This window comes from Talaromyces amestolkiae, assembly GCF_001896365.1.
Source record: "Talaromyces amestolkiae strain CIB chromosome Unknown scaffold18.1, whole genome shotgun sequence".
Lineage (NCBI taxonomy): Eukaryota > Fungi > Ascomycota > Eurotiomycetes > Eurotiales > Trichocomaceae > Talaromyces > Talaromyces amestolkiae.
The window spans coordinates 665,397-693,122 of NW_024468054.1; the positions used below are offsets into that span (position 1 = coordinate 665,397).

At 45.8% G+C, this 27,726-nt stretch overlaps 8 protein-coding genes across 8 annotated transcripts; 4 read left to right on the forward strand and 4 right to left on the reverse strand.

The window, feature by feature from the left end:
• Nucleotides 1-885: 885 nt before the first annotated feature.
• On the reverse strand, nt 886-2,598 carry BHQ10_008292 (uncharacterized protein; the record flags this gene model as incomplete). Its single annotated transcript, XM_040881081.1, has 5 exons — nt 886-1,058; nt 1,104-1,425; nt 1,481-2,007; nt 2,061-2,372; nt 2,433-2,598. 5 exons carry the CDS (start codon nt 2,596-2,598, stop codon nt 886-888), a joined length of 1,500 nt encoding a protein of 499 aa, XP_040736794.1.
• A 461-nt stretch (nt 2,599-3,059) lies between these two features.
• On the forward strand, nt 3,060-7,465 carry BHQ10_008293 (uncharacterized protein; the record flags this gene model as incomplete). Its single annotated transcript, XM_040881082.1, has 8 exons — nt 3,060-3,207; nt 3,265-4,133; nt 4,523-4,907; nt 4,968-5,153; nt 5,206-6,104; nt 6,857-7,062; nt 7,143-7,270; nt 7,338-7,465. The coding sequence occupies 8 exons, from the start codon at nt 3,060-3,062 to the stop codon at nt 7,463-7,465; spliced, it is 2,949 nt and encodes a 982-aa protein (XP_040736795.1).
• A 2,524-nt stretch (nt 7,466-9,989) lies between these two features.
• On the forward strand, nt 9,990-12,315 carry BHQ10_008294 (uncharacterized protein; the record flags this gene model as incomplete). The annotated part of the gene is made up of 2 exons (XM_040881083.1): nt 9,990-10,411; nt 10,473-12,315. The coding sequence occupies 2 exons, from the start codon at nt 9,990-9,992 to the stop codon at nt 12,313-12,315; spliced, it is 2,265 nt and encodes a 754-aa protein (XP_040736796.1).
• Nucleotides 12,316-12,779: 464 nt separating this feature from the next.
• On the reverse strand, nt 12,780-14,019 carry BHQ10_008295 (uncharacterized protein; the record flags this gene model as incomplete). Its single annotated transcript, XM_040881084.1, has 8 exons — nt 12,780-12,796; nt 12,868-12,951; nt 13,005-13,134; nt 13,193-13,229; nt 13,293-13,790; nt 13,858-13,866; nt 13,911-13,951; nt 14,017-14,019. The coding sequence occupies 8 exons, from the start codon at nt 14,017-14,019 to the stop codon at nt 12,780-12,782; spliced, it is 819 nt and encodes a 272-aa protein (XP_040736797.1).
• A 902-nt stretch (nt 14,020-14,921) lies between these two features.
• On the reverse strand, nt 14,922-16,686 carry BHQ10_008296 (uncharacterized protein; the record flags this gene model as incomplete). Its single annotated transcript, XM_040881085.1, has 3 exons — nt 14,922-15,632; nt 15,685-16,386; nt 16,468-16,686. The coding sequence occupies 3 exons, from the start codon at nt 16,684-16,686 to the stop codon at nt 14,922-14,924; spliced, it is 1,632 nt and encodes a 543-aa protein (XP_040736798.1).
• A 463-nt stretch (nt 16,687-17,149) lies between these two features.
• On the forward strand, nt 17,150-18,334 carry BHQ10_008297 (uncharacterized protein; the record flags this gene model as incomplete). Its single annotated transcript, XM_040881086.1, has 1 exon — nt 17,150-18,334. One exon carries the CDS (start codon nt 17,150-17,152, stop codon nt 18,332-18,334), a length of 1,185 nt encoding a protein of 394 aa, XP_040736799.1.
• Nucleotides 18,335-18,931: 597 nt separating this feature from the next.
• On the reverse strand, nt 18,932-20,424 carry BHQ10_008298 (uncharacterized protein; the record flags this gene model as incomplete). Its single annotated transcript, XM_040881087.1, has 6 exons — nt 18,932-19,131; nt 19,180-19,300; nt 19,363-19,708; nt 19,770-19,963; nt 20,015-20,250; nt 20,304-20,424. 6 exons carry the CDS (start codon nt 20,422-20,424, stop codon nt 18,932-18,934), a joined length of 1,218 nt encoding a protein of 405 aa, XP_040736800.1.
• A 3,178-nt stretch (nt 20,425-23,602) lies between these two features.
• On the forward strand, nt 23,603-25,294 carry BHQ10_008299 (uncharacterized protein; the record flags this gene model as incomplete). Its single annotated transcript, XM_040881088.1, has 6 exons — nt 23,603-23,878; nt 23,929-24,167; nt 24,227-24,252; nt 24,316-24,596; nt 24,651-24,841; nt 24,904-25,294. 6 exons carry the CDS (start codon nt 23,603-23,605, stop codon nt 25,292-25,294), a joined length of 1,404 nt encoding a protein of 467 aa, XP_040736801.1.
• Between the last annotated feature and the right edge of the window lie 2,432 nt (nt 25,295-27,726).

Genomic DNA, 27,726 nt, shown 5'->3' on the forward strand with positions numbered 1-27,726 from the left:
ATGATTTTAAAATCAGGCACAAAACTTTTTTCGTAAAGTAATTCTTCTGATCCTTTTGTGATGGGACGGAGTAATTATTGTTGACGAACAATAATAGGATTGTACTATTGAGACGGGTGACGTCGGTGACCGCCAGCAGAAGATCCCCGTGCGCCTATTACAATAAGCGGCAGTTTCGGCACGATCACTAGATCTGAGCTTGGCCGTCAAAGTGCTGCTACTTATCGATCGATGAAGAGAAAAGAAATTTGAAGATCCTGGACGAAATGAAAGAATACTTGAAATATGATGAGATGATGCCAAGCCACGCTGTGGAGAGAACGAGCGTACGTACGTATTCGTATGTATGTGTTTGACAGCAAGAGCAATCGATGCTGTGGGGCTGGTGCTACTACATATTACTAGCTTACGAGGCATTGTAGGCAACTGCTAAACACGGTACACCAAGTCTTCTTCTTTTTTCCTTTCTGTATTCTATCTCTCACTATCTAACTACATAGTACAACATCGCCGCAAAAATCTTGCTAGATCGGGCTTAGCGGATACAGGTCTAAGCCTCTTGGCCTCAATTTCTCAACGTCCGAACAAGCCGAGCTGCTTTACGTGATGGCGAGAACACCGCCACTACTCCTTGGCTGTCACGAGGCATTGGACTACTCACCATCGCCCGGCCGGTGCAATCCTTTGCTTCTAACGAACAGTGCAGCAAGAGTAGCTATTGCGCATAAAGATGCCGATAGAGCAAACGACATGCGTAAACCGTCATAATAAACCGAGCGAGCAGCCATCTGTATATCGGGTGGGAGGTCATAAATCGCAGACACCGAATGTCTGATCTCATCAATCACCTAGCACGAATTTGATCAGCTTTTGCCAGACAAGAAACTACACGGCTCTGAAGATGAAGGATTTTACTTTCCATTGATCTGGTATTCCACTCAGAGCCTTTGAAAGGCCCGAGTTCAGTTGGTTTTGCACGACGGCAGATGTGATGGCAACGCCCCAGACGTTACCCAAGGACCGGATGAGGTATACGGTTGACGATGACACCGCATGATCTGCTAATTAGCTAAGTTCGGAAAAATATCCCGGCAAGAACCTACCGGTATGGTCAAAAGCAGCAAGAAAACTAAACAATATACCAGGATACACCATGCCTTGTCCTAAATTGGCAGGGAAGACGTAGACGAAGTACTTCCAATTCGCATCGTTGAAGCGGAGCAAAGCGACAAGAAGATTTCCGATAAACATCAACAGAGCTCCCAATTGCACAATTTGGGACAGTCTGCCCCAGCGCGACATGATGATACCGGCAATGAGGCCACCGACTGGAGTTGCCAACGAAGGAATGACCAATCTCGCACCAGCTGTGCTGGCTGAATCGAGGAGGACGACCTGGAAGAATAGTGGGAGATTGAATAGGAACTGCAGTGCCGTGACCATGTCAGTTATATTCGTCTCGAAGAGTAGGTGTACTTACAGCATATGCTCCCATACCTACACAAAGATTGGCGATTTGAATACAAATTGGCACTGTGCCTTGTAGCAGGCGAAGCGGAATGATTGGAGCAGCCGATGTCTTGGCTTCTGTCCAAAGAAATAGTGCAAGCAATATGACACTACCAACCAGGGCCAAGATAATCCATGGATTGTTCCAGGGTAACTCGTTGCCTCCAAGACTAAGGCCCACAAGCTGAACTGACAGACCTAACACGAGAAGCACTGTTCCTAGGATATCCACCTGCTGCCATATGCCTCGCCATCCAGGAGTCAAATTTTTGAGGCCATTGCTTTTCTCTGGGAGACGAATAACGAGCTTTCCGACAATAAGTGCAAATACAGACAGTGGAATCTGCAGTGAAAAGCACCATCGCCAACCGATTGTCTCGGCAATTGCACCGCCGACGGAAGCACCGCAGATAGACCCAAACCCGTGGAGCACATTCTGTGCGGCTTGATACATGCCTCGATTTTGGAAAGGAATCAAGTCGGAATTGATAATAGTTGCTACATCACCAGTTAGCATGTATAGATGATGAATGGAGAGCGATCGCAATAACCAATTGTGATCAGACCGCCGCCTCCAATCCCAGTAATTGCTCTCATGATATTCAGCAAGAACATGTCCTGTGCCACTCCACAGCCAAGACAGCCAAGAAGGAACGAGATGGTGCTGACGTAGAAACACGGCTTTCGCCCAAAAATATCAGACATTCGCCCGTAGATTGGCTGAAAAGCTGTACTTGTGATCAAGTAGGATGTCGTCAGCCAAGATGCCGTGTTGGCTGCGTTGAATTCGGAGCTGATAAGTGCGTATGTTGAGACTGTAATGGTCCCATCGAAGCCTGACAGGAAGACATTGGCGAAGATTGCTTCACAATCAGGTATTAGTTACTTGTAATGTTGGCTCAGAGGAGTGTATACCAACGTACCGACTTGGATCCATACGAATCCCTTGGGAGGTTTCCAGCTTGTCTCTTCAACCTGCTGAAGAAGAGCCTGAGACTCGGATAATTGCTCGATATCATCACTGCTTCTTCCGTCTACAAGAACAGCGGGGTCTTCCAGACTGACGAGTATTGGATCTTCTACGGCCATTTTGCGAATTTTGATGGTTCCTAGAATCGATATTCAGATGAAGCTTTTATGTAGGGCAACGAAAAATGAGTTGAAATACGAGCGAAAATCTCTCCCTACGATCACACCATTTACTAGTTACTACCCCTCTTGATAACGCCCCACAGCAGATGATATCTGGTCATGTAAGTTGGAGGACATATATTGGAATTGACTATGACAGTAATTCACAGATAGACAAACCTTACTTGTAAAATATGCTCTAAATTACTCCTCTGAAATATGATGCCGCAAACAGAGTCATATATGGAGGGGACCCACGTCGTGCCAAGACTTCCAGTTTCCATAGCGACATCACGATTCTGAGAGCTTCAACAGTCGCCTAACTACCACATCTTCACTATCTCAACACTATCGAGTGAGCAGTTTTTCTACAAGGGATTGCAGAAAATGTGACAAATCTCTCAACTTCTGGCAATGAAATGAATCAAGGAAGCGAAACAACTCCCCGACGAACCACATCCTGGCGCGGCCGACTCATCGATGGTGTTTGGTACTGCGACTGTGATCCGCGACTGCCAGCAGACCACTTTCAAACCAAGAATGGCGGAGTAAACCATGGTCGGTGGTGTAAGTGTCATGTGCGATTTAAAAAATGATGGGTATGTTTGCTGACATTGATACGAGTCTACACATGCCAAAAACCGCAACCGAAACGATGCAAGTTCTTCCTCTGGGATGACGATGCGCAAATACGCGAGAAACATACGCTGCTTTCAAATTCGAGAACAGAACCGGACACGCCGAAGAAAACGCCCTCCAAAAGTGCTCAGGTCGGCGGTTTATTTACCCCAGGCACCGGGACAAGTTATGGCAATGGTGGTGGTAGTACGTTGAGAGGAGCGCAAACAGAACCTCGGCGACGACTCGATTTCTCGTCACAACAACAAACACCTTCCAAAATCCGGAAATCGTCGACTTTGTCATCGGACGAAGAAGCCTACAGCTGGGACGATAGTCTCGATAATGAAGTCGATAATCTCCTAGGTGGCGACAGCAGTACTTCTCGGCCCAGACAACCCATCTTTACACCCAACAAAACTCCAAGAACAGCTACAAACACTTCACCCAGCAAGCGTAAACTCGATGACGTCTTTGACGACAGTGACAAGCCTCCGCCATACTCTGAAAGCGCATCTACAACTCAATCATTGAGTACAACAGCGCCATTCTCATTCTCTTCTGTAGAAGTATCCGCAACCCCGACTCCGCGACGATACAAAGACGTTTTATCAGCGCAGGGAGGAGCGGCTTCCCATAACCAACCTTCGGATCTTGCGTCAAATATTCTGTCAGTCCTCGATCGTCACGATGTCGTTGTTCCGACCACCGCGAGGGATGAGCTCGTTGCATTGCTGGATCAGCATCATCTCAAGACGCAGGGCATAATCAGGGGCAGGGATATATCGCGAATGGCGCTGAAGAAGAAAGACGAAGAAATTCAAGTTCTCAAGACAAGAGTTGAGCGATTGGAAACGGAGCGAGAGATGGATAAGGTTGTAATTTCGTGTTTGAAAGATAACAAAAGCAAATAATCTCAAATCAAATGACTGTTACTCTTTCGCGAACAAGGGCATGTTTATTTTTTGTTGTAGCAAAAGGTATTGCATCATTCCTGATCGATCCTTATCTTATCGCATTTGATATCACGTGCAAAAAAAAAAACCTGGGATGTCTGCCCAATGAGAGCGATTGACTCATTTTTCGTATTTACTTTTATGTCGACCCCTCGTTGATGGAAAAGATATCAAGAAAGCCTAATAATCACTCTCATTCAACTCATCCCCCAGTCTTCTAGGACCTCTAAAACAGCAAAGCAGTCTCTAACTCACAGTCGTCCTAACTCCGTGCACGGATCAACTCTTATTTTCTTTTTCTGCTCTAGCACCATCTCTTCGAAGTCTTCGTTGAAGAAACGCCAGGTCCAATGGACTCAACAACTTACACAGCCACGAAACAATCCACCTCCAAAAACCCCGTCATGTTTCGCCCACCCGTCAACCGCACAATGCGCGTCCTCGACCGCTCGTTCTTCAAAAAGACCGTCCCCCTCTCCGCAGCCACCGTGCTCGAGAACAAAAACATTTCCGCAGTGCGCAAGACATTGTCATCCAGCAAGGATGCGCTCAGCCTTCCCCGATTCGATGAGTGCACGGTGCCCATGGCGGAGAAGTTGGTTGTGGGGAGGGATGGGCGGATATTGGAGTTGACGCCGCATGAGTCGAGGAGGAAGAAGTGTCTGGTGTTGAGGGAGGATATCAAATACGATGGTACTTGTTGCGCGTCTACTGTAAGGAAGTGATTGGATTGCTGATGATGATACTCGGTAGATGCGACTACCTGGTCCCCGATTTTGAATGAGTTGGTCGAAAATGGCATGGTGGGGCTGGGTCCTTTTACGATTGATTTGGACTATTCGTACTGGACTTATGCAGAAATTATTGAGGCGATTCTACCGGAGAAGGATGTTGCGGATGGAGAGTTTCCAGAGGGTTTTACATTGACGGGACATGTTTGTAAGTTTCCGGAGGAACCGTTCAATATACCGATTTGCTCACCTTCTGGCAGTACATTTGAACCTACGAGAGCGATGGTTCCCTTATAAGCACCTCATTGCGGAAATCCTCAAAGACAAAAACCCAAAAGTGCGCACCGTGATCAACAAAACTCAAGTCGTTGGATCGGAAAGCGAGTTCCGTACATTCCCATTTGAAATTCTAGCCGGTGACAATGATATGAATGTCACGGTTCATGAGCAAGGTTGTGAATTCCGATTCGATTTCTCGCGCGTATACTGGAACAGTCGTCTGGAAACTGAGCATCGTCGACTATGCGACAAATTCAAAGAAGGTGAACTCGTCTGCGACGTTATGGCTGGAGTTGGACCATTTGCTGTGCCCGCAGGAAGGAGAAAGATCTTTGTATGGGCAAACGATCTCAACCCCCATGGATACGAGAGCATGGAAGACGCCGTGCAGCGAAACAAGGTGCACCAATTTGTGACACCATACAACATGGATGGACGAAAATTCATCCGCGAAACCGCAAAATTGATGACATCCCCCTCAACAAAAGTTGTCATTCAGCCTAGGGTTCCAACCTCTCTCAAAAAAGCAAAACCCGCGGGAAGTGGAAGAACACCAGCACCACCACCTCAAATATATACTCGACCACCAACCGTTGATCACTACGTAATGAATCTGCCAGCAACCGCAATTGAGTTTCTGGATGCCTTTGTAGGTGTCTACGCTGGCATGGAAACGCACTTTGAGCCGCATAGCCCAGGCCAAAATTTGCCCATGATACATGTCTATTGCTTCTCAGGCAATTCGGAGGACGTCCGCGTTGATCATGAAGATGTCTGCAAACGCATCTCGGAGCGTATGGGATTCACGCTCTCGCCGGATGATACGGTCAATGGATCGGGCAATCGGGAGAGGGAATTGGAAATTTATAATGTGAGATTGGTGAGTCCGACGAAGCAGATGTTTTGTGCTAGTTTTAGGCTACCGAAGGAGGTTGCTTTCAAGAATTAAGAGTGCATATAGTTGTGTTGCATGGTAGGCGTTGTGGTGGTCTTATCTTATAGAAATTGATACCCATTCAAGATTCAGCTATTGTATGTCTTTTTTTCACACTTCCTTGAAGATACATGAACCTTCGCATCGGCAAGCAGTTAAATAACCAGCATAGTGGAATAAAGATTATCCGCATATAAGGCTAGGGTGATGAGCCACTGTTAGCAATGGCGATGGCGGTGATAGTGATCTTACTCTCCTAGAAAAGGTTATTCGGGAATATTCTTCTACCATACTTTTCTGAATTCTCTTCTACTGTCTTGAATTATACGTGATATTCGTATATATCACGAAGTAATTACTTGTCCTTCAAAGTCGTTCGTACCCAATATGGACTAGCGTCATATGCCGCAACACAATATCCGAGCCGCATCAGACTGTAGCTTCATTTCTTTGCCGTCGTCCACTGTCTAACCTTGAACTCGACGCTCGCCATAACTTATAATTACACAAGACTATCAAAGCAAAAGAAGTGCTCTTCACTGTTCAGCGCAGCGACAAAAAGACGAGCAGCTACCTTCCCTGAGCAACTGCGCGCGCATACAATCTTTTTCAGTCGAGACACACAACCACTATCAGCAACACTTCTCCAACCATCGTCCATCTCTCAATCGGTCATAAGGTAATCGAACTTTTCAAAGAGGAACAAAATGAGCACAGGTATCAAGCTCCCCCCGGCCACCCACCGCAAGCGCGTCGTCCCTCAGTCCGACCTCGAAGCTGCCTCCACCCTCAAACTCGGCGAGGATCAACACACGCATACATTGTCGCTTAGCGAGGCACGACTAGTCATAAACAAGGTGCTGGAAAATAAGAGGCGGGGTGGGAAGAAATACGATGAGCCTGAGTACGTTTCCTTGGTTACCTGCTTGAGATAAAAGATATGTGTTGGCCATGAACGTCTGGCTAATATACCGAGGCATGCAGGAACCTAACCAAAACGCTGGATTATCTAGAGGTTTTCTCTCGATTCAAGGATGAAGAAAACATCAAGGCAGTGGAGAGGTTGCTCAATTCGCACACGGAGTTGGAGATGTTTGAGCGGTCACAATTAGGTCAGTCTCTTCACCTTTTCCATCACCATATAGTCAATACCGTTGGGGCTAACTTGATGACGAACAGGCAGTCTATGCTGCGACAACGCCGAAGAAGCAAAGTCGCTCATCCCCAGTCTGCAGAACAAGATCTCAGATGTTGATCTGCAAGAGTTGCTGGATGAGTTGACCAAGTTGAGGAACTTTGTGGAGTGATTATTCTTCTTGCGTAGGGGAGGTCAAATTGAAAAGTTTCTGTGTGCATATTTGTTATCAGCGTGGTGTTTGGGAGTTTACTTGATTGGAAACTAGATAGAAAACATTATTATTATAACTGAAGGAAGGTGCTACTCTGATATCCACCCTAACCCTTAATGCAAACCCGTCCAGTGATCGGCCTAGCAGGAATTGGGTGAATTCTGCAGAATCTACAATTTTGAAGATAGCCTGAGTCAACAAATCGATTATAAACTACAAAATGTCGAGCTTAGCAATAAGAATTGAACGATACCCTCACAAAGGCTGACTGTTGAAACTTCATAAAGTGTAGCAGTAAAAGATTGGTCACCTTCTAGATAAGACCACTTTGAATAAGTCGATCCTTCACTTTCGAGGGCGTCAAGGGCTTGCATGAACCAACAGCGAACGTCATATACAACGTCTCTTCTTACCTCATGAGCTCCGTTTCCCTTACCACCCCATATGTCCACTGGTGTTTAGTACCTACTTGCACGAACATTAAATGCACCCTCCGGGTCGGTGAGACCTGAGTAATCATAGCCAGCGTCGTTCCTCTCAGCCTCCATCTGCAAGTCAGAGCTTATTTCAAAATTGTTGTCAGATTCTCCAGTATCTTGTCAGAAACCAAAACGGAAGCCCGAATACCAGTTACACCCAAAAACCCGTTAGTAGGGTTTCTTGGTAAGGGTTTGTAATCCGTATCCGCTTCCGCCATTTACCATACGCTTGTTTAGCAGCTCATATTGACGTCGTGTTCAAAACCGGAATTCGTTGGAAATACATCCGCTTTATTTGAAAACCGTTCGTGGTTCTTTGATACGTAATAAGTTTGCTGATTGGTGGCAGTCTGGAGCCGCGCTAGCAGCCTCAGGCTGCACCATGTGCAGTCACGTGCTACAGGCATATATCTCAATAAACTAGGTATATATTTTTGATTCCGCGTCGAGATCGCGTCCGACCCAATTGATGAGCCAGTTGGCTCATAAGCAAAAAATCCATCGCTACATAGGGTCAAATACCTCCGTTAACCTAACCCTAAAACATGCTACAGTCAAATGACTAATCATCAATGACTGACCAATCATCGAACACTTTACCCTTTTGGGAGATTTCATTTGAAAGTGTTCCCATTGGCGGAGAGTGGCTATGGAGACTCCAGGAAAACATGCAGAGCTCCCCGGACGAGGCCTTGGCATGCAGCGGCTGTCGGTGCGCTAGTCCGTTCCTGGAAACAATCTGTGCATCTTATTGGCTGTCTGAAAGGTGTTATCGGAGCACGCTGATTGGCTGTGAAGTTAGCTTTTTGCTCTTTCAGCTTCGAAAATTATTTTGACGTCTTCAAAATTATTTCATCTGCTATCGCTTTCATCGAATCTGTTCCTGATCATCTTGATATCATGCTATTCACCTTAATTATCACGATAAAAGCCTCAATGTTATTATGAACTCGTTCCTACCGACTCAGGCACAAAATACAATCACTAATCTGGCATCCTCACATGTAACCAGTAACCCACAACGTCCCGATTTCAGTACGTAATATATTCACTCTGGCTGCTGGACCGATCAATGCCTGAGGAACGCCAGCCAATGAATGCTGGCACCCTTATCTTTTTGCTACTTTTTTTATGTCGTCGAAACTCGATCCTTGGATGCTTGTGTCTGGTAGCAAAGTGACGATATTCATTACGTGAGGGAAACCGCTGAGGCGCGACGATCTGTATGATTCATGACTACGCTGCTGGGCGTAGGTACACACTATGTATATAGAATAGATGGGTCGATACAATAATCAATTAACTTGAAAGTTGCTTCTGTGTACGTGTTCATATTCTCGACATCATTCTTGTTGTTTGAATAAACAACATTGTTGAATTGTCGGCCGGAATCGGAAGCCTCCCGCCATTATCAATTATTATCATTTACTGACTCACTATCAATATCGTATCACTGAGTAGCACTACCATATCTCGCTACTCATCACGCTCAACGAACACTTACTCAACTGGACGGCCGCCATCCCACCTGCACTGATAAGGCTGCAGCTTCAGGCTTACCTAACAGAGTGATCTTCGTCATTGCATCCTCTCTTATCCTGGTCTCGGACTCGACTCACACGACATCGCCGCAGCTTGCAGAGGACTGGCCGGCAGCACACGACTCAGTGGGTTCAACGTGCAAAAGAAAAGAAAGCAAAGGAGGTATCGAATCCTTATCTCGAAATGCCGGTCTGCGATCCTCCAATTGAACCTCCACTCGACTAAATCTTGGGCCCAAACCAAATCCATCTCCCACCCTGCACCCCGGGTGATAACTCGATAGGCCTTATCTATCTTAGTTTGACCTTGGGAAACTGCTACATCACTTATAAGATATGGCCACCGCCATTACCATCCAGGCCACTTCTTCTGGCCCGGCAGCTGCCGGTCTGCCTTCAATCCATCCAGCTTCTTCTCTTTCTGCTTTTCATACTCGGCACCAACATCACCAACATCCCCGAATGAGCTCAACCACTTCTCCTGTGACCTCTCTCACCAACTCTCCCTCGGCCTCTTCTGCTTCCTTTTCGTCCGTTGCGACCCCCAACACGGCGCCAGCAGTTAACACCGGCGCAACCTCTGTGGCTGCTAGTGCTACTAACTATTCTGCTTTAAACAATACTATTTCCGCGACAACCTCTCTGCTTGTTGGTAGTATATCCTCTCGTGGCCCCACTGGCCGCGATGGGGTCAGCTGTGACGCTTGCCTCTTCCGCAAGAGTCGCTGTGCAATGAACGAGTTAGTTAACAAGTGCTACTCGTGTGAATTCCATCGGCAGGATTGCACTTTTAGTCTTGCCAATAGCGCCCTGACTGAAGCAGCCTCACCGCAGTCCAGGAAACGGAAGCTCGAAGACTTCGTAGAGGCCGAATCTACCAAGAGGTACATATCTCCAACCATTATGTATAAACATTGTAATGTTTGAGACGCTAATGCTGTATAGACAATCGATAGAAATTTCTCGACCAGAGTCGACAGTCAAAGAAATGGTCCCTCCACCCACAAACACAAMCCCATTGGCCYCCCCCCGCCTCTCATACCAATCAAGTCAACACATCGGCCTGACCACAGAACTCGAACCCATCCTCTTTGAGCACATCCCCCTCGACACCAACGACGAAAGCGAGCTTTCGTCCACCCACAAAATCCGCCGCTTCGCCGAAGATGGCATCTTTATGCGAATCATGAACCCGGACTCGAAAGAGACGTCTACCGTCTCTCTGGACGCTATTGAGACTTTAGTTGCCCCTTATGGCTCGACGTTGGTCGATAAATTCTTTGAAAAGATTCATCCTGTCTTTCCGGTGTTGATGGAGGATTCGTTTCGGCAGTCTTATCGTACTCGACGGGGGTTGTCGCCGCTTCTGCTGGCGGCCGTATATACATTGACACTTAAATATCTTGAATTCGAACCGGCAGCACGCTCAGCACGGAAACCGGATGTGAAACGAATGGAAGATACAGCCATGAAATTGTTGACCGAGTCTTTGCCGCATGCCGATATTACAACTATTCAAGCCGGTATGCTCATCATGCAACGGTCGTCTCTCAACACGTCGTCGTTGAACGGGCAAATTGTCACCGCTGCATTCGAGCTTGGTCTGCATCAAGACTGTTTCAATTGGAAGATTCCGCCTGCCGAGCGAGGATTGCGTAGACGAATGGGATGGGCGTTACATACACAGGACAAATGGTGTTCCCTTGTCCACGGTCGACCATCCCACATGTCAGCTGCGAACTGGACCGTCCGTGATCTGGTCGAGGATGACTTTATTGGCGCATTTTCCGCAACATCACCAGCCAACAAAAGGTCGGACACCGAGTCTACTGACGGCAACGGTCTCGGCCACGGTCCTCTCTTATTCTGTCAACACGTCGCCTTAACCGCCATCCTCGCCGAGATCCTCGACACTTTCTACACTCTCAGGGCAGCCGAACAATTCGCCGCTGCCGGCAACAATAAGACCCGATATATCCTCGAAAAGGCCAAACCAGTCCAAATCCGACTGAAAGACTGGTTTGCCCGTCTCCCGACAGGCATGAAAATGGATTCTACGGCCTCGACAAGCGCAGAGATCCTCTTTGACGAAGTGACCGAAGAATCTGCCTCTAACGGTGCTCTGCACGTCGCCTATTTCGCGACCGAAATCACACTGCACCGATGCATAATCCGCTCCCTGACACCCACCACAGCCGACAATTATCTATCGCACATCTGCCGCTCAGCAGCAAAGACACGCCTCATCAGCGCAATGGATTTTGTAAATCGTCTCCGCCCCGCCCATTTACAGGCCTTTTGGCCTGGTTCCTCGCGCACAAACTTTGCGTTGATCGGTTCATTCGGAACGTTGCTGTTAGCCACCGCCCCGACACGTGAAGAAGCGGAATTTTATCGTCAGCGTCTCGCAGAGTATAGATGGACATTGAGCGTCAGCGTCAAAAACGCACAGTTTCTAAAACACGCCATTGAATCTCTCGATCTGTCGACTATGCTTGCGCAGAATGTGCCCGAGAAACCCGGCATAGAGGAGTTGATGGCCGGCGTAGTCGCGAAGAATAGTCGATCGAGACGCGGTCCGGGCGGTCGTCAGTCTACGTCTAACGCCATGGACACCACGGGCCTGTTTTCCGGCAGTGCTGGCGTCGGTGACGGTGGTGCTGGAGGAGGCGGCGCAACATCATCTGTTGTCAGTGGCTTAGCGTCGCCGGCTACAAGTCCAAGTAACATGGACGAAATGAGCGACGTCGACGATGACGATGACGACGATGCCGGCGAGGACTATTAACATTTCTCTTTCTTTTTTTTTAACACCGCCTCTTTCATTCCCTCACTTCAAAGGGAAACCATATTATAGACTTTCTTGTTGTCGTATTTTGCTGCTTATTTATATCCCATTCCCGTTTTGCGTTCTGTTCATGGTTACGAGTTATGAAGCGTTCGTCATCATCACCACTAAGCACTACCTTCAGTGTTGTGTGTGTGTGTCATTGGAGGGTTCAATAGATGGATGATACCAGTTTCGGATTGTGTACATAGAGGAAGGATACCAGATTTCAATAAATATTATCAATCGAATCATACGTGTGTGGGTTGTAGGGTAGTGCTAGTGATAGTGGACAAGTAACATGAATAACTTCACTTGATATCTACGTAAAACGACAGACAGACAGACAGATAGACAGACGCCGCCAACGCCTCGTAATATGAACCTCTAAGACAAAGCTTTTCACTGAGAAATGACCATCAGATTTAAACGAGAAGAACGGCTAAGCATCGCATGTCAGTATTCATAACCACATCATTCAGTTCTTGAAGATAGAAGAAAAGGGGGTCGTACCGTTAACAGTCCCATCCAAATCAGGATTATTGCTGACTTGCGCGTATTTACCCCATACCACTTTTCCGGATGTCGTCACCAATCCTGCCATCTAATTAGCACAGACCTTTCGTTAAGTTGTGGCAAGGAAGGCATACCAAGCTCAGAAACGTTCACCTCAATAACGGTACCCTTGGTCAAGACGCCGAGTTGAGTGTACAGCGGGTTTTGAGGGTTCTTTTTCACGGAGAGGATAGGAAGTTGGACTGTGACGCCGAGCTCGGGATGCTATTCACTGTCAGTCATGTACCCTTTTGAACATTGATTGGGGAGGGAAAGGACGTACTGTGACATTGGCCTTTTTGTATCGGAGACCCATTGGACTATATTATCTGCATTAGCATCGCCTGACTCCAAAAAGCAGGGCCAGAGGAGAAAGGGCGCACCGAATAAAACGCTCAAACTTGGGATTTCTTCTCGTAAAGTCCTGTCCCACAAAAGTAGGCTTCGTAATCATCCTCTTCCACGATTTCTTATGTGTCTTCTTTCCCGTATTCACAACCTTGAACATCTCCTCCTCACTAATACCCTTGACCTTGGGCAACGGCACAGAGAACTTCGCCGCCTTTTCAGATCTTTTATCTTTGATCGCCGAACTCAACGCTTTAGCGTTCGTGGCCTGCGACCGATCGAGCAAATAATTGGGCAAAGGCGTAGCGGACGAAGGCTCCGAGGGCGCCGCAGATTTGACATTCTTCTCTTCCTGGGCGCGAATGCGTTTCTTCATTTGAATCTTTTCCGCATGTCGTTTCTGGGCGTACATTTTAGCGCGTAAACCTCTCAAGGATTGCGCTTTTGCGGAGGCGAGGTGACCCTCGCGGGCTTCGCGTTTGCGGGTTCGTTCTTCATGGTCCAGGCGGCGGCCGTGGGTTTTTTGAAAGCGTCTATGTTCATTGCGTTAGTTTTTTGTGGGGAGGGGAGATTTGTGGTAGTTGGCGATGGTGGACATACTCGATATACCTGTTGAAGAGACATGTTAGCAATGGTTCTCCAAGATGCAATACTTAACTGTATTTTGCTGGAGGAAGACAAACTCGTTCTGAGGCTGAAGTAGAAATATTCGTTAGTTATGATTCGACCGATTGCAGCAGCAGATGAGATATAACATACCATATTGGCAACCTTTTCTTATGAACCAGATTATAATGGCGGTAATAAATACGCTGCTGAATAGTAGGGAAGATGAGGTTGAAAAATATGTGCCCGCAAGGTCTTGGCGCCGCTGATAAGATTAAGTCTATCTCTTGGCATGCTAGTCTACATGCGGCATAGTGTTCATCATAACCCTAAGTAACCCTGCTGGCCACTCTTTTAAATCCATCTCATACTCTAACTTCACATAGTAAATGCTTTAATTCACTATGTGTACTTTGCGAAACCTCTGTGGAACTCAATTAATGAGAATTTTATCTATGGCTCTCAATACAAGATCAGCGATTCGTATGATCTGCCAAGCTCTTTATCAATTTTCAACACAGCGAATCAGTTGAACACTTCAATGAAGATAAGAGTCAAGCGTATCCCGGAAGTTACCAGTGATTCTGCGATCTCCAACTCGTAGTTCTTCTCAACCCGCATGAGATCCTGTTGTTCCTCAATAATAGTAGCAAAATCGTACGTCTGGCCATCAGCTATCGCCGAATTATTGATAAGAGAGCCATGACAACATCATTGACAATGGATATCAATCATTTAGAATGTTCTGATACTTTTACACTCCTTCACTATTCCAATTTCTCCTATTGCAGACGTAGAACTACAGATCTCTAGCTGTAAGTCTCAGGCTGACCTCTCCTTCGATCTCAGGTTGATTCTCACTTCCTTTTTTGCTAAATTGCATGGACATGAAAGTTATATGTATTACTAAACTGGCTGCCCAGGGATGAAATGACAGAGTGAGGTTCGTATACCCCTTTAAAAAAACCGTAATCCTTTGACGAAACATCCAGCATTCTGCGATTTGTAAAGCACAGTATTTCACCCAACCGAATTGACATATTGCTATCGTATTTGGCTCATGCAGCTTCCACATGTACTGCCTGAGACGGATCCTTGCGATCCATCTCATGGTCTTCGCCGTCATCCACCTTCTCCTTAACACCAGCCCTAACAGTCTCCTCTTCGGTGGGGTATGCATGTTTCCACATCGTCCACAGCGGCCTCTGGAAGAGGTCATCCATACTCTCAATAGACCTTCCCTTCATCTCCGGCAAGCAGAAGTAAATGAAGACGACACCGGTATAAGTCAACAGTGCATACAGCAAAAACACTCCATAGCCCATATTCGTGATCATATTAGGAGTAGCCCGAGTGACGCCATAATCCACAATCCAGTTGATGAAGAAACAGAACGACATACAAACTGATCGAATTCGTGTGGGGAAGATCTCAGCAGCAACAATGTAGCATGCAACGCTGTGCCCAAAGGACCAACCAAAAGCATAAATATAGATCCAGACGATTCCCACAATGCCACCGGCGGATGTGCCCCCAACGGATCCGGTATTGGTGCCCGCAAATCGCAGGTATAATGCCAGGTAGAGCATTGCTGTGGCTTGTAGAGTAGCGCCAACTAGTAGTGGGATACGACGACCAACTCGGTCAACGAGGTAGGCTACGTAGAAGATGGTTGTAACGAGTTTGACAATTCCATAGACACCGGTATCTAGGAGAGTAGTACTGTTACCACTGACGCCGATGAGGGCGAAGATTTCTGGGGCGTAGTACTATGTAACGTTTAGTAACTTTCATCATACATTGCAAAGGAAAGACACTCACATTCAAAGAGTCAGTTCCAGTGAACTTGTGGAATAGAAAGAGCATCACAGCGAGGAAGAATCGGCGAAAGTTGCTCTTGACCAAGAAGATATCCTTGACCACAACCCAGTAACTGTGACCCTGGTAACATTCCTGCTCGTATCGTACCTGTGCAGCCATTTCCTGATATTCGATCTGCACATATGGATGCTCAGCAGGTAGTTTGCGGAGCTTGCTTAGATTCTGCAATCCTTGCTCCGCTTTTCCATGGTTGATCAGGTAACGAGGTGACTCGGGCACAAAGGGGATCATCATGCACATAAGCACACCTGGAATGAGTTGGATACCCATAGATACGCGCCACTGAATGTCTCCGCTGGTTTTGGGCCATAGTGACACGCCGTAGTTGATCCAAAAAGCCAGCATCAGAGACAGGATGATGAGTAGATTATACATGGCCGTCATTGACCCTCGAACTGATTTGGGTGCAGACTCTCCTAGGAATTGAGGGCTGAGCATCGATGTTGCGCCCACCCCTAAGCCTCCAATAAATCTTCCGGCAAGAAGAGTCTCGTAGTTAGCAACCATTTGCAAGACCGCACCGATAACGAAGACGAAGCCCCATAGGAAGACAGCCCATTTGCGGCCCAGTATGTCAGACGTAGGTGCAGCAAGTAGAGCACCTGCCGAACCGCCGGCGGAAACCATAGCTGTGATTGTGCCCTGTAGTCATGGTCTGGTCAACTCTTAAGGTCATACAAATTGCCGGCGGCATGGATACAGTATGTAGGACCAGGGACATACCTTCCGGTTATCGATCTCTTGCTGTGGAATATTTACCAAACCAAATGCTTTCTTGAACGAAGGCAGTGTTATGATACCACCGATATTACCAGTGTCAAATCCATAGAAACAGCCAGCCCAGGCCAAGCTGATCATCAGAAAGAACAAACGAAGATTGAAGATCTGCCTGGGGTCAGATTTGGCATCCTTGCTCCACCAGATGCTCGTTCCTCCTGCCATGTTGTCTCAAGAAACGACCAAAAAGACAGCTAAATAATGGAATAGAAAGGACAATGTACTAGGCTGAGTGCTTCTGATATGTTCTGACCCTTTTGGGTTCTCTCGCCTTTCTAGACGGGAAACCCGTGGCGCTTTAAAGGTGAGCAGCAAACCTTGAAAGGCAGACCCCATGGGGCAGGACACTGATATTGTGGGGAAGCCTCGTTGCTCTCAGATCAATAACTGGTCTGTTCTCACCACCACCGGCTTGTCCACCGACGTTTAGTGTCATCGGTCTATCACCGATAATTTCTCTCTGGTCTCCATGAGAACTCCACTTTTTTACTTTATACAGCAAATCATTTAAAGCTTGTTGTATTAAGATTTTGACTGATAGAAATTCTAGAAATCAACTTAAATGCTATCTTCTGAAGCACCTGGAGCTGTTTGATCACATAAACACATTTACCGATCAGAAAAAAAAATGGCAGTCACTCAAGAAACCATCTCGAAAAGTTCAGACGGCGCACTGCGCCAGATATCAAAGCCGTACTTTTACCGAGAAGCATACCTACGACCAGCGACAATTCAATGTCACGCCTCCAATCTTCTACGCCTGTCTAATGGCGACCTTCTATGCGCCTGGTTTGGGGGCAACATGGAGGGCAAATCAGATATCAGCATATACCTGTCTCGTCTGGAGTCCGGCAAATCGCAATGGTCCGAAGCCATTCGAGTGACTCATGACAACACGCGCAGCGAGCAGAATCCAGTGCTTTTCAGGCATACGGACAATAATCTCTGGTTACTTTATACATCGCAACACAGAGGAAACCAAGACTCGGCCGTCGTGAAGCGGATAGCTTCACATGACAATGGGTACACATGGAATGAAAACCCAGAGGTCATCTTTTCGGAGCCCGGGACATTCATTCGACAACCTATTATTGTACTGGATAACGGCAACTTAGTCGTGCCCACATTCAAATGCAGAGTCGACGCCGGTGAGAAATGGGTCGGAAACGACGATGTTTCAGCCATTCGCGTATCCCATGATCAAGGAAAGAATTGGTCTGAGACTCCTGTTCCAGAAAGCACCGGATGTGTACATATGGAAATTCAGCAACTCAAAGATGGGTCGTATTTAAGCCTATACCGAAGCCGATGGGCCGATTTTATTTACTCATCTACTTCTCCCGACGGAATCACATGGAGTCCTCCGAAGCCGACTTCCTTACCCAACCCGAATGCTGGAATATGCTTCGACGTCCTGTCCTCCGGTCGAGTCGTGGTTGTATACAACCATTCCTCTCGCCAGAATGCCACAGGTCGCCGGACGGGCCTATATGATGAGATCGGCGATGAGGAAGGCGATAATCGACAAGATCAGACGGTCAAACATGAGGGTAAAGAAGCCTTTTGGGGAGCGCCTCGAGCTCCTTTGTGTGTTGCATGGAGCGATGATAATGGAAAGTCATTCCAGCACAAGATATTGGAGGACGGGGATGGCTTCTGTATGACGAACAATAGTGAGGATAAGCTGAATCGTGAGTTGTCATACCCTAGTATGGTAATTGGAGATGATGGGACGATTCATATTGCATTTACGTTTTGGAGGCAGACCATCAAGTATGTGCAGATTAGAAATGATTTCTTTGATCAGTGTTGAAGTTAGTATATAGCAATGAATCAATTATAGTTACAAAAAATATTATAAAAGCGCTGATAGAATTTGATTCTCTTATAAGGCTCATTCTCTCATCAGAACCACCAAACGTAGATGGACCCTGTCTTCCTGAAGGTATTATATATTTTGGGTAAACTAACAGCAGAACCAACCTGCCCAACTATTCAGTTAATATCAAGGTGTCAAAATGTTCTTTTCCAAAAGGAATTAGATAAATAGTATAGATCGTCACATTCGAGTCTGCCTTAGTAAATCGCAGGAAGATTCTACGGTGATCGGAGAATCTAGGATTACTGGAAGTTAAAACATTCTTTAACTAGACAGGGAAAAATTCCCGAAGCTATATCAAGATAGATTCCTCCTTCAATTATAGAACATATTATGTGGTATAAAGTAGTGGTTTGTTTCCATTGGCAGATTGCTTACTGCTTACACCAGCAACATCGCCAACAGCTTAATTTAACCGATTGAAAGAAAAGAAAGAAAAAACAAAACCCGAAGAACTTGAGTGATCAAGCGTTTCAATTAGTAATCACATGTTCTTGAGCCCACAATAGATCGATCAAGACTGCCCAGTTATTAGTTTCCCTTGATCAAGATCTGCTTCTCGGTCTTAAGCTTATCAACAACTTCAACAGGGATCTTCAGAACATTTGCAACGATGTCATGAGGTGTTAGAGCAAGCCATTGGGTAAGCGAAATGTCTTCAACAGTATCACTTTTGAAGTTCTCAATCCAGATAAGTTCTTCGGTCTCAGAGGTGTTCTCGATATAGTGACCTGAATGTGTGAGCCACTGGAGCATGTCTAAGAGTTGGGGAAGCTTACCACTGTTAGTAGGGAAAACTGCAGTGTCACCAGCACGGAAATCAAATGTACGTGCTTTCGAGCCGCCAATAAAGACAGTTGCTCGGGCTGTTCCCTGATGAAAGTAAACCCATTCTTGAGCCTACGTCATGTGTTAGCGTTGCCAGGAAGCAATATGAAAAACAATCTAAAAACACGACATACATTAGGGTGCCAATGGAGCTCACGTAGACCCTTTGGCTCCAGAGTAAAAAATCCAGATGCAATTGTTTTAGCAACTGGAAATGTGGTGGAATCAATGCGCCGAAATGTACCACCACCTCCAGGGACGTCCTCAAGCTTGTGATCCTTTGCATGGTAAACGTAAGAACTATTTCCCACGAGAGCGCCAGCTGGGCCGACAATATGAGTGTCATTGCTAATAGTACCATTCAAAATGTATGGGAAAGTCGAAGGGACGTTATTGAAGACGGAGGCATCTACCCCGAAATTCTTCGCCAAGATGTCCTTCGGCGTATGAGCAACCCAGTCGTCGATCATAAAAGTCGTCCTACTAGACTCAGCACACACTTCATGTATAAGAATCGATAGAATAGATGGTATACACATACCCCTGAGCCTCAAAGTCACCGTCGTCGAAGACAAGAAGATATTCATTCGCATCCTGCTGACCCTGGACGGTATGCGCGACACCAGGAGGAAAGTACCACACGTCACCAGCCTCCAGTGTGTCAACCTGATACTGGCCATTTTCGTCGACCGCAGACAAGAGCAGAGATCCGTTGTAAAGGTAACCCCATTCGGCCTATGCAATCAGCTTCATGCTTACAGTTTCGAAAGAGTATGGATCGAATACCGTGCGATGCCAGTGGAGTTCACGAATGGCACCTTTCTTCAGATGCTGTTGGGCACCCGCAATATCGGTGCTCAGCGGAAGATCTGAGATTATCTGCTCACGACTCCAGCCACCAGGAAAGATGTTGGTCTTGGAATCTGAGAAACTCCACTTGAGGTTGGGAACATAGCCGGCATCCGTGCTCTGACGTCCCAAGTTGTCAGGGTTTTGCAAGTCCAATTCATGATTGGTTCCCCCTGAGGTAGAAGGTCAGTTGTTTCTATCAAAGCAAGGTGTTACAAAAGCATACCGATAATAGGAGCACCCTTTCCAGTGGCATCATTGATAGGTTCGCCATCAGAGAAACCATCACGTTTGGCAAGGGTCGCCGCGGAGGCTAAGCCTAGTAAGGAGAATGTAAGAAGATGCATCCTTAGTATTAAACGTGAATGCTACGAGGGTGAAGACGAGTTTGTGGATAATAGCTGTAAATAAGGATGTTGTAAAAGTTGGGAGATGGACATCATAAATAACCACCAACAGGCAAGACATACCCCCTTTCAATCAGACTGAGGTGCTTAAATTCATGGCATGATTCCACTTGGAAATGATGAAATCAAAATAAAAGAAAGAGCTAGTTATCTCTGCATGTGCCGATACTTAGATACATACAATGATCTTCTCCCGGGAACCAGATACCAGCACACTATAATGGTATATCCAAGTTATAGTTCAACGCGAGCGGGAAAAAAAAGTCAAATAGTAGAACTGGCTTAACTTCAAGTAGGCAATGATAGGATGAGAACTAGCCGAACGCACTAGTCTATACTCGTGGTCAGTAATCTTCCCGGAGCACACCTCGAGGGCTCGAGAACCTGCGTTGGCAGCACTAGCTGGAAACGAGCCTCGTTGATGATGAAGCCATGTTGAAGCACGATGTCACCATTGCTTGGCAGCATACTCACAGACTTTCTACTCGACGGGAATATTATCGCGGCATATCATGCCGATCATTGCCTAAAATCTCTTGTACATAGCTTCAGGACCATGCAGGAAGAATGATACGATTATAACCAACATTCTTCAATACGAACAGGTACCTTAGTACACAAGCCTCAGGTTTCTATGCCCACGACTGTTTCGATGCCTCAGCTGCCGTAATGTTTCCTGCCTCCTTCGGGTTGTCGAGATGAAGGCTATATAGCATTAATTCCTTCTTTCGATTTTTTACATGTATTGTTACCAGACTAAAGCATCGACAAAGACTTTGAGAAACTGTTTCTGAGTATGTCCTAACTTACTTGCATAGTTCCTACTTAGCAGGCTACGGTTAGAATAAACTTGTAGTACAAGGCTAGAACAGCATTATGCATTGAGGCTCGAGTCCCCAAGGCACCGCCGAACTCTAGACTTTAAACTACGCTTCCCCATCTTAACTTAGTTCCGATGATCCTTTTGATGTATGGTCAATGTATGGTTCATGCATGCTTCACAATTTCTGCCAAGAATCACGTATGATAACTATTTTCCTCCCATGACACCATATATCTCCTCACAAAAGGGGTCCACATGATTAAATTAGTCATAATGAATTAGAGGAGGCTGATCCGTTCTAGGAGAAGAGTGATTAGTTATATCATAATACAAAGTCTTGATCAGTATCTCCTCTCAACAATGCCAGTAGTAAAGCAGCATCAATCTTACAAAACTACCCGTTTACTCTTTCAGCTCACTAGCTTCATATGAGTATATATTAACCGGATTCCAGACATAAACAAGATCCTTGTATTTTGTATACAGACTAACGAGTCGACAGCCTCCACCTAACACACTGTCACAAACTCTATCGATCATCTCTAGTGACAAAAGTCTGTATGTAGCCAAAGGATTTACTTGAAGTATTAGCGCTCAATTTGACATTCACTGCTGCAGTGCATTGACCTGTTCCCAAAAGTTGGTTCTACTAGACAGGCACATGTCTAGAGCCGCTTGGTGTTTTGACTAGGATGTTCATCACAGTATAGATCTACGCAATTCGACCCAAAGAACGATGCCGAGTAGATCCAATTCCCGGAACTGTCCATATCTGAAATAGTTCATGCAAGCGGAGGAGCTATTTCTTTTATTGAACTACAGATACGGACTAAGATGGTAAGTTGGAAGTCTCTAATCCATATAGGTCTATTGCTGCCCATGTATCGCGTCATCACCGACTTGTTTTTGTTGGAATGAGGTTCATGAGTCCGAGTGATGCAATGAACTAAAGGATATGCCAGATTCTCAACATCTGCCTGTCAGATACCATGTGATCTTAGAGCAGCTGAACATTTCAGAAAAGTTTACGGATGGCCCAAGAATTGTCTGCCATCTCTATCTATGTTCTACATGAGCGCACTTGAATCATTAGTCAAAATGGCATGAACCATATAGATCATCGACACAATGTGCCTCAACCTTTCACTCTTTAACTTGTTGTAATAGTTGCTGTGAGTAGGTAGAGATGGAAGATAAAGATGCTAGGGCTAATTGCAATATTACAATGAAATGTTGTCATTCTGATTTCAAACTCAATTAGCCAGACCTGCTCACATGGCTGTTATAAGTCACAGCCTAGAGATGCATGCTAGAACAAGTAGTTGGACTTAGTGTAAGAAACTAGTTGTACTATTTGTGTTTTATATTGTCAGTGCATTATGGGTTTATGGTGCTCATAGATCAGATCTGCTGTAGATCCTAATAATCATGCATCTATTAAGATAGTTAAGCATGATATTGTGCTTTTCTATCATATCGATCTATCGCTTAAATGATTTTTAAAAAAAACTCATCTTCAGGTAGCAAGACCCACATACATTGACTCTCCAATACTCGATGTTTATATCATACTGGAATATATTATCTCAGCTTCAAGTTATATTCGCCTTGAAAGTTCTGCAGCTACTCTCTACGAGGTCATATAACCACATATACTCAATATCTCTAGAAGATCCGAGATGCGATTGGGTCTCATTTAGATAGAATTCTAGTATTATTTCAGCCAAGAAGTCAAAATATGTACTAAAACAGCAGATCCTCTCATTTCAAGTAATTCATGCTTCATTTTCATTAGCTGATGCTAACAGTGTGTAAACTTTCCGTCCATTCAAGTATAGTCCTGCTGCCCCCCCTACGGGATGTGATGTCCATATGGATTCAGCATTAGCTTGAGCCTAACAGGTAGTATGGTTCTTGCTTGGGAAACAAAGTTGCCACTGGCGCTAAATGCGGATTATTTTATTTTCTCTCTCTCTCTCTGCAAGGCCATTGAGTTTTCTCATTTCCTGAGGTCGTATCCTAGTTCACCTGATGATCATCATGATTCGTCTTCCTGAGTGGTTAAGCACGACAGGCTATCTTTTTTCTCATTGATGACATGCTACACCAGATGGATTGCGAATTTATAAAGATGTTGTAGAAGAGAAGATGAGGAGAAGTAGGATAGGGAACTGGAAAGCTATATATAGGGAGAGGAAATACCTCAAATGTGCTCATCTTGATCAAACAACTCATTCTATTCCGTTGGAGCAAGATATCATTTGTTGAATCGAATCTCTGGTTTACAACGAGACAATGGCTAGTAGTTTGATCAGCACTCTGGCGCTTGCCTCCCTCACTCAAGCTATCTCGATCCCTTCCATCCCCAAGATCCCAGGTGTAACGACACCTCTGATCCAACCTCTTTATGATCTTCTGCCGGCGTTGCCAATCTTGCAGTTTCCTTTGCCTCCCCTCGACAGCCCTTCTTTCACTCCCAGTGACATTCAGCCAAAGAAGATTGGATACTATTGGACAGGAGCCGGAGACAAAGAGCATGCCGACTTTCTGGCAACTTACAGCCTTGATGATGTATGTACAATCGACACGTGGTAGACTTTTTTAGCAGCTAACACCTGTAGGATACATTTGGTACACTTATCTACGTGACCGATGTCCCCACCAGTGGCAACGACCCTCACCATATTGGTGTTTCCAAAGACGGAAAGACCATCGTCGGTGGCGGTCTTCTTTCACTACTGAAACTTCAAGACACTGCCTACTATTTCGATGTCACCAATCCTTATCGTCCGACCTTCAAGAAAAGCAACAGTGCTACTCTTTCGTCCATTGCAGATGAAATCCGTGCTAAGCCTGACGGGTAAGTTGATCTTGTTTCTGCTGCGATCTCTTCAGATACAGAACTAACAATTAGATCAGTGGATTTTTCCTAACCTACATGGGATGTAAGTATAGTCTCGATAAACGCCTCAGTACATTATAGATGTTAATATGCTCTTATTTTTTAGCTGCCCTTGGCACATCTCCGGGTAGACTCGTTGAAACGGATGCCGACTTCAACATCATTCACGAATGGCCGGAAGATGTGGAGGGAACTCTTGGTATCTTGGCCGAACAGTTCTCCCCACACGGTATCTCTATCGACTGGGAGAGGAACTACATCTTGACTTCTGACTTCGTTGTCCCTCTGTCAATCTTGAAACCTAGCACGGGTGTTATTCGCGCCCAGACACTTCGCCTCTGGGATTTGGAGTCTCGTACTATCATCAATACTATTACCATCCCTGGTGTAAGTTTACTACCGTGTCGAGGCTGAAAACCTTTTCGTTAACTGTCGATATAGGGTTCTGGTATCCAAGATGTAAAGTTTATTCCTGGAAACCCTGAAGGTGCTGCTATTGCAGCTACCGTGGGTAGTGCCCAACTCTGGGCCATTTATCCTTCTCGCAAGGATGCCAATGGCAATAATGGTGTTGCCGAGCTCATTTACGACTTTGGCGACCAGATCCGGAACACTAACCCTATTGCCAGCTAGTACGTTCCTCTAATACCCCTGGAAAATTCGTAAAATGTGTTGCTAATGTGTACATGTGCAGTTCTGATATTACTCAAGATGGCAAGTTCATCTACGTTACCCTGACATCGGCCAACCACGTCGCCGCTCTGGACATTAGCGACCTCACCAACCCTAAGCGTCTCGATGATCCTAATGAGGTTCATCCTATCGTTGGTCCTCATTATATCAAGGTCACTCCGGATCAGAAGCACCTCGTCGTCACCGACTACTTCGTGCAGACAGGTGAAATTGGTATTGTCAACGTTCCCGCCGATTTCAAGGCACAATATATCGACATCAACGACGATGGCAGCATCTCCTTCAACCGTTCCATCAACTTCAGCCAGGAATTTGAAAACCGAGGCGGTGGTAAGCCGCACTCAGCCATTGTTTTCGATCTCACTGACCCGGAAAACCCTCAGTACTATTAAACGTACTTTTGAGGGGATGCCAAATGAGTTCAGTCATGAGAGGTCATATTGTCATACATGATGGCCACTTGCAGCTACTTGGGCATAATTCACAACCTGGATCTTCCCATACCACCATTGAGCTATGATGCCTTTTGTCATTTGCAGAGGTATCAAATCTCAGTGACAATAGTGCTAATCACATCAAAATATACGGTCACTTCCTCCCAGATTTCAATTGTTTTATTTTTCTTATTATCCAGTTAGCAGAATTACAGGAACTTAATACTATTGTCTTGATTATGATACTTCCCGTATAAACCATTGGATCACCATGTAATTTGAAAGTGTGAAGTACTCGAGCTGAGACCTAAACGTTTGGGGTATTAAGTGTCACCGGTAGCTGTAAATGAGATAACCAGATACGACAGAGTGAGCACAGATATTCAAATGCGTTCTGTACGCACATCAGAGCAGATACTTCAATTTCACCCACGCTGAATTTGGGTAGCTGGGAAAAGCCGGCGCAACTCACTACTGTCACAAGTTCTTGTCGCAAAGCATATATTAAAGTCAGAAACAGGGAAAAAATGGTTCACTAAGCGGAAACCGATTATAGTTGGACACTGTACACGAGATTTCGACTAAATTTTTCCTCGATAGGGAGAACAAGGGCCTTGATCCATACTACAGTAATACTCCGGACCCCGGCTCCGTAAAGCAACCTCAGTATAACTGTACCATAAATATAACAAGCTTACCTATATCCACTAGATATACCAACAATGAAGCAAATCGAGAAGTCTTTTGGCTAGATGGGAAAACTAAGATGGAACAAGCATGAATAGTATAACTTCCTGCAAGCCATTGAAAAAGCTCGCCGTGTCCGGGAAAGCCGGATAGTAATCCTCTTTTCAACCTGAACGCTCCTACGCCAAATCCGACGATGTGAGCCTTTCTCCAAAGCTATCTCTGGAGAAGAGGAACCGTGCCTGTATCAGGAACTTGTCTTCCGAGAGCTTTGGGCCTGGCCGTGTAGGTTCCGGAACCATATTGCACAATAAGCGAAAATCATTTGTATTTGTTCATTCATAAAGCTAGGGGTTTACCGAATCCTGATTCGTTGAAGTTCTCTGCTACGTTTAGAATGATACGATCTCTCGGCATAAATGACGACCAATGAGCGGCTTCAGACCTGGTGGCAGTCAATTAATGCACAGGTCTATCTCAGTGTTTCTGGCTTTGCTTCCGCATAGTCTCATTCCTCTCCCATACGATGGAATAATCATATATCAATGAGCCCTTCGTTGTGGGAGCGATGGCGACGCAAATTGATTCTCTGATTGATTTCCGATAAAACGCTGAGGGGTCATCGCGGGGATCGGCATAGAGAGACCGAATAGAGGGAATAAGTAGCTCGATCGTATGGTCTTTCATAGAGCTTCGCTGAAGTGTCACTCTCGTTGACCAGTTCCTGTATTCCCTCGACATCTTGGATTGTTTATCTACCCTGTTTACTCCAACTAGTCTCAAATAAAGAGCTTGCGCGGGTGCATCTCCGGTGAATAGTGATCCATATTTCATGCTGTCATTCACCCGTCCAATTTTTTGACGCTCACAGCTAGAAATCCATGGCAAAGAAATCAATGCCTAGCGTTTCTATTCCTGTATCACGCAGTAACATTAGCTTCAACTAGCTTTTCAGGATCTTCCAACATTTTCTTCAGCTGTATCGATCACCACCCCTTTGTCCACAAGTAACAGCTCATCAACTCTGTTCTTAGCATATTCGACCCTCGTCCAAGTCTTCAATCTCCCGGTACTCGTATCAATCTCCCAAACCCGCGTCCGTCGGTGAAATCGCTTTTCGCCATACGAACAATATCCCCCAAACCCACTGCCACCTCCATAGCATAGCCAAGGGCCAAGCCGAGGGGGATTGCCGTTGAATTTTTGGGGCAGCAAAGCACAGAAATCATTGACATGATCGTGCCCGCAGCCTACTGTTGATATACCTTCTTCGACCAATGTATCATAGAAGTGAGAGTTGACGCTAGGGCACTCAGTCGGTTCTCTCCGGTGACCGTTGCGTATCCTAAGAAGGCCGTCTCCGAACTCAGGAAAAGGGATGTGTAGGAAAGTCAAAGATAGATGAAAATGACTGCCGTTACCGGCTTCCTCACGCGAACGTCGTTGAGTCTGAGAAGATTTCACGAACCAGTCAATTTGACGTGGCTTGATAGGGKCGTAGTCGGGATTGTGTGTAAAGCTTGGTATTTGCCCGTGGGAATCCAAGAAATACAAAGTCGATAGTGAGAGCCGTGAGGGGGATGGCGCCAGGATGGGAAGATAGAAGTTACCTATACCGTCGACTTGCTCTGGGCCTGGTTCACAGAGACTAAAGGGTAGATGTTGAAGTATCGACATCTGGGCCGAGCCTGCAATATAGTTAG